The following is a 12,339-nucleotide window of genomic DNA, read 5'->3' on the forward strand; positions in this document are numbered from 1 at the left end:
TTCCATCCGGCTACCAACCAGAATCATTCTTGTCATCGACCAACCTGGTCATACCCTCTGTGTTCACCCATCACTATCTCCCACCCCACGCCTCCTTTATAAGCAGCTCCCCTTACCCCTAACCCCAGTTCTGAAGAAGGATTACACCTAAAACATTAACTTCGCCACCTCCTGATGCTGCCTGGCTTGCTGTGTTCTTCCAGCTTCCTGTTTGGCCACCAACGTTGGAACCCCTAGCATCAAGGGATGAGGGGCAAACACAGGTAAATTGAAATGCAACACAGATCAACTTGATGGTGGAACAATGGTATGGGGGGCTCATACCTGCTCCTGTTCGTCATGTTGTTGTATTGTTTAGTCATTGCTAAACATGGGAAAAAGATAAGACGGTAAAATGAAGCAGGTTCTACTTAAATGCCTTATCGTTACTGAGCAGGGATGGTGGGGGGATGGGCTGTCCCAAAGTCCAAAGGGAATCCCTGCTGCCCAATCTCTCCCCACCCCACACTGTGTGTCTCCTTGTGCTGATTGCAAGGATTATGCAACTGATCATCTTGAGCACAGACTTAAACTCACACAACAATAGAATTTATTTTAAAAATCAGATCAGTCACTGAACTATTGAATCATTTTTTTACGAAAACAATTTTCAATAGCACTGCATATGTGCTCTGTCGCAAAGTCTAATTGAGAGTACAATTCTACATGTTGCTATGGCAGCTGAGAGACTTCTGCAGATTCATTTAGATTATTATTGAAGTTTACAATCACATGAATACTAGAATGGGTAATATTCTTGCTTATGTTAAAAATTTCTTTGAAAAACATTTTGCTACCTTTATTCCAAAACTAGCAAAGTCTAAACAAATGTAAAACAACATATGGAGCAGCCCACGACACAACAAATATTGCTGAAACCAGTGCAAAGAGTGAAACATTGAATAAATGAATGATTTATTTATTGTCACATGTATCCAGGGAGATATAATGAAAAAAAGTGTTCTGTCATCACAATCCAGCACAATTTTGAGGTACAAGAAGAATAAAAGAAAGTACTAAATACAGTTCATCTTCATCAGCTGGGATCCCAAACATTGATCCAGGACTTCTCCAAGGTCCCTGCTCTGAGTCGACCACAGCCAGGAATCCCTGCTCTGGGTCTACTGCAGCCAGGGGTCCCCACTCTGGGTCTACCGCAGCCAGGGGTCCCCACTCTGGGTCTACCGCAGCCAGGGGTCCCCACTCTGGGTCTACCGCAGCCAGGGGTCCCCACTCTGGGCCTACCGCAGCCAGGGGTCCCCACTCTGGGACTCCTGGCTGCCGTAGGCCTAGAGCAGGCACCTCTGGCTGCAGTAGGCCTAGAGTAAGGTCTCCTGGCTGCGGTAGACCCAGAACAGGGACTCCTGGCTGCGGTAAGCCTAGAGCAGGGACTCCTGGCTGCGGTAGACCCAGAACAGGGACTCCTGGCTGCGGTAGACCCAGAACAGGGACTCCTGGCTGCCTTAGGCTTACTGCAGCCAGGAGTCCCTGCTCTAGGTCTACTGTAGCTAGGAGTCTCTGCTCTGTGCCTATCACAGCCAGGAGTCTCTGCTCTGTGCCTATCACAGCCAGGAGTCCCTGCTCTGTGCCTATCACAGCCAGGAGTCCCTGCTCTGTGCCTATCACAGCCAGGAGTCCCTGCTCTGTGCCTATCACAGCCAGGAGTCCCTGCTCTGTGCCTACCACAGCCAGGAGTCCCTGCTCTGTGCCTACCACAGCCAGGAGTCCCCACTCCGCCACTGCTGAGCCAACACCCTGCCAGTGTAGGATTTCCAGCAGTCCCCCATATCCAGCCTACCAATCAAGGTCAGTGTCTGTCATGTACCATTAGGCATCAAGTCAGCGAGCAGTAACAATTCCTATTTACATAACACTTTTAATGTGATACAAATGCTTTAGGGATGCTTTACAGTAACACTATCAGACAAAAATTGGACAGTTAGTTATGTAATGAGGAACTTAGAGGAATAGAGTGAGGGAAAGAGAGACTTCCAGATCTTAGAATCAAGCCGCCAATGATGGTGTGAAGAAAACTGGTCAAGTGCACGTGGCTCCTATGGTAGTATGTGGTGCCAGGGCAGTAGGTGGTGTCAGGAAGAAGGGCTTATGCCCGATACATTGATTCTCCTGCTCCTTGGATGCTGCTTGACCTGCTGCGCTTTTCCAGCAACACATTTTTCAGCTCTGATCTCCAGGATCTGCAGTCCTCACTTTCTCCTAATCAGTTGTCGTTGCCACTGTGAAAGTAATGCCGGTGCTTGTATATAAAGTCACCATAGTCCTATTGAACCATACGGTGGTGGTTTAACCTGAGGATTAGTACGCCCCAGGCGAACGGAGACATTCAGAAGGACAGTCCTTTGTGGTGACATCAGCTGGGAAGGCAGCACCACATGTGAAGCACGCTGTATATTTTGACGAACTGTACCTGCCATCCACACTTTCAAAAACAACAGCAGCATCTTGTATTCGGGAATAAGAACCCTGAACTAACAACCTAAAATCTGTGAGTTTAAATCCTACCCTGGCAACTTGAGAATTTGGATGCAGTGTTGAAACAAGTCAGAAGATAAAAGATGTCTGGATGGGTATATGAATAGGAAGGGTTTGGAGGGATATGGGCCGGGTGCTGGCAGGTGGGACTACATTAGGTTGGGATGTCTGGTTGGCGTAGACGGGTTGGACTGAAGGGTCTGTTTCAATCTCTATGACTCAAACTTGGTCCCAGTCCAGTAATCTGGCAGAGTTACTAATGTCCGAGAGAGAATGAACTCTACCCTCTTCACCCAGTCTGGCCTCCATGATACAAGTTCCACAGAAATACATTAACTCTAAACTGCTCGGTTGTTTCAGAATCACAAAGAAAACTGACATCTACACGGACTGAGGTGGTTCAATGTTGCTCATGGAGGTGTTGCCTAATGTCAGCGAATTAATACCAGCAGCTCCATCCTCTGATTCCCGTGAGTTCAAACCTCCAGGTACTTCTGGCAGAGTTCTTTCAGCGCAGGGATGGTGTGCAGCTGCGTAGCGGAGTTGTCCGAGGACAGTGAACTCAGTAACTGCAGGGCAATCTCTCGCAGACACTGCTCGATCGCTTTCAGATCCGCATCTAACCGGAGGCAATCATCTCGGGCTGCCATGCGACTGCAGAGGTTTCTGAGCTCGGCGCTGAGCTGGGGAGTCAAGAGCAAACAAACAGAGAACGTAACTCCCCGTGAATGTACCAGAAACACACACGCTACTTTCTGCTAGCCAACTCCCTGATGGGAAAACGGTTTTCCCTGTCGATATGAAATACCTCGGCTGAGTGTGAGATGGTCCAAAAAAAAAGCCTGCAGGGGTCATTTTGTCTGCAATCATTCGGCTGAAGGGTATATTTTTAAAATCAACATTGTAGGTGATTTTCACTGACCACTGAAACTTACCTTCCACTCCACGTGGAGATGAAGTGGAGCCAATGAATTCTGCTCGAGATTGAGTAAACCCGAAGTGAAGCCTATGAAGCGGGTTAACCTGCTCTCTCGGGCGACCTGGAGGATGGTCCTGCGTTTGCTGGAAGGAGCTGGCGGTGGGATCCTCCTGCTGGAGCCGCCCTGGCTCAAGGTGGAGCAGCCCCCGGGGGGCTGGGCTGGGCTGGGCCGAGCCGGACCAAGGTGCCTCTGATCCTGCAGGTATTGGCGCAGGACGGTCAAGGCGGACTGCTGGTGGACGACGCAGGTTTGCAGAGGGCTGAGGGGACTCTGCATTCTCCAGTTCCACTGAAGGACGAGGCAGTTGCTGGGGGAAGGAAGGAAGGACGGTCGAACCAGTTTGTGGACCCGTTCGCTCCGCCCCCCTCGACACCTGCGGAACCAATGAGTTTGACTCGGTTGAATTAAACGATTGCAAACACAGTAGTCAGCCCAGTACATTCTGTGAAGGATTGCCTCAACGGTTCAGTAGTGCTGTGCCCTTGCTCTGGGGTGTAAGGTCCGGGTTTGAGTACCACCTCAGGATATGATGGTCCTGGCAGTGTGTCATAACACGTTCAGTCAGGTTGGTTTAAAACTGGTGGTTTGCAAACAATTCTTGGCATCTGGTACTATTTAAGTCCTGTATAAAGTACTATTCATTCTCTGAGAACGGTATTCCAAGGGGGTTTCCGTACATCCTTCCCCTTCGCAAGTATCCTGGCTAATCCTTCAATTTTCACCAGTTAACCCAAACATTTTAAACTCAGCAATGTTCAGCACCTTCAGGAAATGTCTGTGGATGGTGAACCTTAATATTTGGGACCTTAAAGCAGAACTGGGAAATGGTCTGGCTGCATATTCTCTAAGTATTGATGATTTTGTTAAGGGAACTCAGTATAATATCTCTGCGTTTGCAGATGGCACAAAGATGGTTGGGAAGGTGAGCTGTGAGGAGGGTGCAGTGATGCTTCAGTGTGGTTTAGACAATTCATTTCAGTGACTGGGCAAATGAAGGGTAATGTGGATAGATGTGAGGTTATCCACTTTGGACCGCGAAAGCAGGAAGGATTAGAAAGGGTGAACACAGGAAGGATATTGCACATGAGCCATTGTCCAGAACCAGGGGTCAGGGTCATCATTGAGGGATATGGGAGTAGGCCTTTTAAGACTGAGATGAGGAGACATTTCTTCACCCAAAGAGTGATGAGTCTGTGCTACAGAAAGCAGTTGAGGCGAAAACTTTAAATGTTTTCAAGGAGTTGGATGTACAGAGGAACCTCAATTATCCAGTATTTGATTATCTGAATTTCAGATTATCTGGCAAGATCGCAAGTTCCCGATCCTTGGCTAAACTGTGTTATCCAACATTCGATTATCCAATAAAATACTCCCCGCCCACATTGTTTGGATAATCGAGGTTCCTCTGTAGTTCTTCTGCTGAAGAGATCAAGGATTATGGGAGAAGGCAGGAACAAGGCATTGTGTTAGGTGATCAGCCATTCCTCCAGGGTAGGGGAGTCCAAAGCTAGAGGTTTAAAGTGAGAGGGAAAAGATTTAAAAGGGACTCAAAGGGCAACATTTTCATGCACAGGTGGTGTGTGTATGGAACGAGCTGCCAGACTAAGTGGGTACAATTACAAGACATTTAGACAGGTACATGAATGGGAAAGGTTTAGGGCCAAATGTAGATAAATTGGACTCGGTCATTTTAGGAAATCTGGTAGGCATGGACAAGTTGGGCCTCCTCTATGACTCTGTGATCATATTGAATGGCAGAGTAGGCTTGAAGGGCCAAATGGCCTCCTCCTCTTCCTATTTTCTGTGTTTCTATGTTTTGAACATGTACTCAGGGCAGATCTAATCGGGCGGAAGGCAGGTAGGGTTGAATGATAAATGGGCTAATGGGCAAAGCGAAAGGTGGCGGGACCAGTAAATGAACAAGATTGGTTAATACCGGAGGTGCAAATGAGAATTGCAGACTTATCACCAACAGCTAACTCCCAACCGAGGCATTGTTAGGAACTTCAATTATTAATCTCAGTGTTGAATTTGAACACTGAAATGCCTAATCAAAGGATGAGGTGTCGTGTCTTGTCTTACATTGAGCTCCAAAGGAGCAGTTAGGAGACTGAGGACAGAAGGGTCAATGTGGGCAGAGCATTAAATGAATTAACATGAAGGAAGCTCAGGGTCACACTCACAGACTGATTGCAGGTGTTCCACAAAGCGGTCACCCAATGTGCATTTGACCTCTAGAATGTCGAGGAGACTGCATCATGAACAGTGATTTTGGTTCACAAAACTGAAAGCAGTGCAAGATACTCAACATTTCACTTGGAAGGAGTGATTGGGGTCTTGGACCATGAGAAGGTAGGAAGTAACAGGGCAAGTGCCGCATCCTTCAGAAAAGTCATTAAACTGAAGTTCCAGCTACCTGCTTAGATCAATGGAACTGATCTAATGGCAGTGTTTTGAAGAGGAATGGGGAGGTCTTGCTAGTGTCCCATTCAATGTTTTTTACTCAATCAGCTTCACAAAAACAAAGTTATTACATCTGGCTATTACCACATTGCTATTTCTGGGGAGTCTGCTGTGTTGCAAATTAGTTGCATTCCCGTATAACATCAGAGCCTACAGTGTCAAAAGTATTCCATTGACTATAAGGCACTTTGAGAGACCCAGTTGCCATTGGCTAAAACTTTCCATCTTCCTCTCTCCTTTTTAACCCCAATCTCTGAGAATGGGACTGGGTGTTGTGATGATTGAGGAGTGGACCATGATGCTGTTAAGGAACAGTCCCTTCAGAATGCTGAAAGGTATGGGGAAGATGGCTCTGAAGATGGTGGATGTCCTTTTGGATGTGATGCTGATGATAGACAAGGGGAACCACACTGTGCTTCTGGAGGTTGGGGGAGGGGGGGAGGATTAAGTGAGGGTAGAGTGTGGGACATGAAACTAACCAAGTCAAAGACCCCAGTAACCTCGGACAGCAGAAAGCTTCAGCCGAGGAAAAAAGACAATACAATCAGAAATTCTGGAAGGAATTGTGACAATACAGATAGGATGGAGACAGAGAAATTGAAAGTGTGGAAGGTAGGAGAATAAAGTCCTGACATTAAGCAGGGTTGGAGGAGGTGAAGTCAAGGTAGCTGGGGGAATCTTTAGGAATATGGTGGATATGAGTTAACATCATGATTTTGTGAAAACTTTACAGTTATGACTTCTTTAAACTCCCCTTGGAAGCATTTGGTTTGTGCTACATCCATTGGAGACCATTTCTTTATATTAAAAGCAAATGTGCTCCTAATTTACATCTATGCTTTATCTTTACATTGTCTACCTCTGACTTTCCCCTATCTTTCCTCAACTTCTCGGTCTCCTGAATGGACTCCCTCACCTACCTGGATTACACTTCATTCAATCCATGTAAAGTCTTCAGGTATTTCTCCTGTTTTCTCTGTCTCTCATCTTCCCCTCTGCCAATCCCAATGTATTGGAATATGATCAGTCGCAGGAGTCTGGCTGAATATCCCTCTATCTCTGAATGACCCATGGTAGAGATCAGCGTTGGTGTTACATTGCCAACCCTTTCCAGAAATCTCCAGGAATGGAAAATTAATCTTGATATACTACAACTAGCAACCAGGATAAAATAATTTTTTTTGCCTTTCGCACTGGTGTAGTTTGTGCACTAGTCCTGGATAAGCAGCAACTGCCACCAATTCAACATCAGGAGGAATAACGTCATTCTTTTAAGTCACCCATCGAGACGTCTCCTCCTCAGCCACTGACTTCATCCCTCTCCCTCATCACTGACTTAATTCCTCTTCCCAGATACTAACTCCGTCCCTCTGCCTGGTCACTGACTCCGTCCCTCTGCCCCGGTCACTGACTCCGTCCCTCTGCCTCATTGCAGGCTCCATCGCTCTCTCTGGTCACTGATTCCATCCCTCTTACTGGTAACTCTGAGACTGAAGCATCCTGTTCATAAACTTGGTGTCATATTTTCTCCTAAGGTGAGTTTCCCACTTTACATTCATGGCATCATAAGGATTATCTACTTCTGCTGCTGTACCGACACTTGACTCTACCTCCCCTCTGCTCATCTTCTGCTGAATTCCTTATCCATATCTTCATTGCCTCTAGAGTTGACTGTATCCAATACCTTTTCAAAAAAAGTCCCATTCACCAACTATTCCTGTGCATGTTGACTTGCAGTGGCTCCTTGTTTTCAGATTCCTAATGATCTCGTATCTCCTTATCTCTGTAATCCTCTCCAGTCCCACAACACTGTGAGATACTTATGCTCATCTACTTCTGCTACTTCATCTACTTTCTACTTATGTATTTCTTGTGTATCCCTGATGTTCATTCTCCACCATTGATGACCGCTACCTGGGCCATGATTTCTGCATTTCCATGTCCTTCTCCAAGCTGTCCCTCTCTCCACCTTAAGACACTCCTAAGTCTAGCTCTCTAACCGAGCTTTTGGGCGTCTGCACTGATATTGCCTTGTGTGGATGAGTATCTAATTTTGCTTTATGTTGCTTCCAGAAAGTGTCTTGGGATGTTTTATTAGGCTAAAGGCATTATATAAATGTAAAGTTGTTGTTGCTTGCGGTGGACTGCTAGTTTTTGGAATGCCTTGCACAGCAGTTGTTGGCAGGAAAGCAGACATCCACAACCACAGGGGACTAAGTAAGGGAAACAGAATGCCATCTGCAAATTGTAGGCAAGCCTCACATGAGCTAGACTCCTGGATTACTTCCAATTAGAGTTGGCAACCCTCGTGTCTTGTGAGCTGGGGACAGTTTTGGCTTCAGCATTGTAATTGTACATTTTGGGGTATGGTGGTCTGTGAAATCCAAAGAGTTTATTTTGATTTTTCTGTAAAGGAATCCATTGGCAAGTTTAAACGTATTTCAAATGAAGCATGATGCACCATGCGTAATATAAAAATGTAAAACTTTCTCAGGGACTAACATCACTCCTCCCTCAATTATCCCATAACATTTAGAGAAGCACCATCAGTTTTTGCCTTCATATTTCCTATTATGCTTCAAAAGTAAGAAAATAAGAAATATGAAAATAAGAATAGCAGCAGGGGTCGGACATTCAGCCCCACTGTTCTACTCTGCCATTCAAAAAGATTGTGGTTGATCAACCCCAGACCTCACCTCATCTTTTGTGCCAGTTGATCAGACCCTCAATTCCTCAATAGTTCAGAAATCTGTCTACCTCCGCTTTAAATATTTCCATTGATCTAGCCTTGCAAGTAGAGAATTCCAAGCACTCATTACCCTCTGAGACAAGAAATTCCATTGCACCTCAGTTTATAAATGAGTGTCCCCTTATTCTGCAACTATGACTCCTAGTTTGAGATTTTCCTACTAGTGGAAACACTACTTACTCTGTTAAAACACCCCTCAAAACCTTGTGTACTTCAATAAAATCACCCCTCATTCTTCTAAACATTAATGAATAAGTAACTTGTTCAGGATCTTGGTAAGTTAACATCATCATCCAAGAAATGAGCCTTTAACTGTGTTTAATACCTGTATATTGTTTCTTAAATGGTGAACCAAAACTGTAGACAGTACTCCAAATGCAGCCTCAACTACACTCTGTACATTTTAAAACCAACCCCCTTAGGAATAACAGCCAAAATGTCACCTACCTTCTTTATTACTTGCTGCATCATATGCTAACGTTTTGCATTTCATGCTCAAGGCCAGCCAAATCTCTCAGTGCTACACTTTTTTGAAGTATATCTATGTTTAAGTAATAGTTTGCCTTTTGAATCTTCCTAGTAAAGTGCATGAACACAGTGTGCTACTTTAAATTCTATCCGCCAAGTATTTTTCCCACTCACCTAACATATCTACATCCCCTTGCAGATTCCTTACGTTCTTCCACATGACCTTCCACCTGCTTTTGTACTATCAGCAAATTTGGATACATTACACTCTGCCCCTCCTGCAAGTTATTAATATGAATAATAAATAGAGTCCCGAGGACTCTGGTTTTTGTGGTACTCTATTAGTTATGGTATCTCCAACCTGAAAAAATCCAATTAATCTTAACTCTTTGCCTTCTATGTTTTAGTCAATGTTGACTTGGGGGGTTCTAATACAGGTAGTCAGCGATTTGTAGCAATTTTCTGATAGTTTGTTGAGATTGTTAGGAAGCAGCAGTTTAGGTATGATACATTAGTGTCATTAGATAAAGAACGTATACAACCCTAATAATTGGACATGTTCACCGTTACCAGTGGCACAGTGGTTAGCACTGCTGCCTCACAGCGCTAGAATCCCGGGTTCAATTCCCACCTCAGGCAACTGTCTGTGTGGAGTTCTGGGTGCTCCGGTTTTCCTCCCACAGTCCAAAGATGTGCAGGTTAGGTGAATTAGCCATGCTAAATTGTCCGTAGTGTTAGGTGAAGAAGTAAACGTAGGGGAATGGGTCTGGGTGGGTTGTTCTTCGGAGGGTCAGTATGGACTTGTTGGGCCGAAGGGCCTGTTTCCACACTGTAAGTAAATAATCTAATCTAAATAATGACAAAAGGCTATCAACAAGGAATATTTCAGACTTGTTAAAGTGGTTAAGAGAGCATCTTGCTCTCTAGCCGAGGTTTTAGGGAACACTTACCTGTGTCTTTCTCTAATCCTTCTGTCCATCTTCCACCTGCCTGGTGAAGAATGTTTGTGGACCGCCTAATGTGAACTGCTGCCTACAAGGCCTGCTTGATAAGAACTGCCCTCCAAGAACTCTCCTGTGACCCTGGCACTTATTATTGTATTTCTAAGGGCAGGTAATTTATATTGTGTAAATCAATTGGATGAACTCTTTCGCCAATGATAATGGAATAGCCAGTCATGATGTCAGATGATTGTTGTCTCTTGCCTGCTGACATCTGAGAGTTCTTTATTCATTCTTTTTAAGAATAAATACTTTGTATTTTAAAAAACACTTATAATAGGGTGTATTTGGTGTCAGATAAATTGTTGATACTATTTCAGTGGGCATCATAACCTCTGTGTTGTTTGTAATTCTTCTCAATTGTTCTCATGTGCTAGTTTTAAAGTTAAATATTGCTGTTAAATGAAATTTCATGTTACATAGTAAATGCTGGAAAAATTCAGTTTTTAAGGGGTCTCAACAGTCAATATCAATCTTCGATCCTTGCTAATACATAACCCTCAATATGTGAACTCCTAACTTGTACAATAAGCTTGTATGTGGCAGTTTATTGATTTATGGAAATCCAAATACGTTACATCTACCAGTTCTCCGTTATTAACTCTCCCTGTTATCTCCTCAACAAAGACTAGCAAACATGATATTCATTTAACAAAACCATCTTGACTTTATTTGATTAAGATTTTTTAGATTAGATTAGATTACTTACAATGTGGAAACAGGCCCTTCGGCCCAACAAGTCCACACCGACCCGCCGAAGCGCAACCCACCCATACCCCTACATTTACCCCTTACCTAACACTACGGGCAATTTAGCAAGGCCAATTCACCTGACCCACACATCTTTGGACTGTGGGAGGAAACCGGAGCAGCCGGAGGAAACCCACACAGACACGGGGAGAACGTGCAAACTCCACACAGTCTGTCGGCTGAGTCGGGAAGTTCTACAAGTACTATGGTTTCTTCCTTAATAATGGATTCTAGCATTTTCCCAATGCTATTATATTAACTGTTGTATAGTTTCCTGATTTCCATCTCCTTTGTAGATATTAGCCTAAAATTTGTTGAGTTAGCTAAAATGGAGCTAAGTTAAATTAAATTGAATGAAATGAGAAAGAGAAAACATATGAAGCCTGATGATAATCTACTGATTAGAAAATTTAAAAATCTTTTTGTATTAAGCTAGAGTAATATGTGTGTTTGTTTACATCAGGCCTTATAATTCAGCAGTAATGGTCTGAACTGTCACAGTAACTGTGGAAAAACTAAGGTTTTGTTTAAAACAGACACAGTGAATGAGATGTAATAATGTGGACTATTTATCAGCTAAATTTGTGATTGTCATGGAATTGTACTGTGCAAATATCATACAGTTGATTTGATGATATAAGAGTGGTGAGTAGAATCCTGACAGTGTCAACAGATGCCACACAGCAGATCAATGACTCTCCAAATAGCATAGAAACCATGTTATTTGTTTTTATGTTTCTTGACAATTTACTTTCATAATCAATTTTCTTCCTCTTTATTAGATTTTTAGGCAACTGCTGCTGGTTCATAAAACTTCCCAAACTCTGGCCTACTACTAGGATTTTGTCGATTTTCAAACCTTTGTTTTTGATTAGATACTCCCCTTGACCACCTGTGTTTAGAATGGGTGATTCTTCCTTCTCATCAAGTTTGTTTTTGATTGGAATAAATTTTTGTGCAGCATAATAAATATCTGCTTAAATGTCTCTCAATGCTCATTCACTGAATTTCCCATTAGTCCATTTTCCCAGCCACTTTGGATAACATTTTCTTCAGTGTTCTTATTTAACTTGTGGACGCTGGTTTGAGACCCATGTAACTCTCCCTCAAAATAAATTTTAAATTCTTCCATTTTTTGATTGCTATCCCCTCTAGGACCCTCAACTATGAGATCTGTTATTAATCTCACCTCATTATACATTGTTAGATTTAAAATGACATGTTCCTGGATAGCTTCTGCAAGGTATTGTCTGAGAAACAACCCCTGAGGCACTCTTCAAGTTCATCACAGAATTTTTACAGCACAGAAGGAGACCATTTAGTTCATTGTGTCTGCCCTGGCGCTTCAAATTAGCTTAATTACCTCGTGTCAATCTCCTGCTTTTTCCCAATACCC

The 12,339-nt window shown here is 43.7% G+C and overlaps 1 protein-coding gene across 1 annotated transcript; it reads right to left on the reverse strand.

Annotated features, from left to right (window-relative positions):
* Positions 1-1,561: 1,561 nt before the first annotated feature.
* Positions 1,562-3,865, reverse strand: LOC132820693 (leukemia-associated protein 7-like). Its single transcript, XM_060832939.1, has 2 exons — positions 3,468-3,865; positions 1,562-3,215 (listed from the first exon to the last, which is right to left on the reverse strand). Exons 1-2 carry the CDS (start codon positions 3,786-3,788, stop codon positions 3,009-3,011), a joined length of 528 nt encoding a protein of 175 aa, XP_060688922.1. The 5' UTR covers positions 3,789-3,865; the 3' UTR covers positions 1,562-3,008.
* Positions 3,866-12,339: the final 8,474 nt, after the last annotated feature.

This window comes from Hemiscyllium ocellatum, chromosome 12, assembly GCF_020745735.1.
Source record: "Hemiscyllium ocellatum isolate sHemOce1 chromosome 12, sHemOce1.pat.X.cur, whole genome shotgun sequence".
In the NCBI taxonomy this organism is placed as follows: domain Eukaryota; kingdom Metazoa; phylum Chordata; class Chondrichthyes; order Orectolobiformes; family Hemiscylliidae; genus Hemiscyllium; species Hemiscyllium ocellatum.

Excerpts from the sequence above, each read along its gene's own strand:
- LOC132820693 (XM_060832939.1), bottom strand. The coding sequence starts at position 3,788 with ATGCAGAGTCCCCTCAGCCCTCTGCAAACCTGCGTCGTCCACCAGCAG. Across the intron at positions 3,216-3,467 it reads ATCTCCACGTGGAGTGGAAG|CTCAGCGCCGAGCTCAGAAA; the intron begins GTAAGTTTCAGT and ends TTGACTCCCCAG.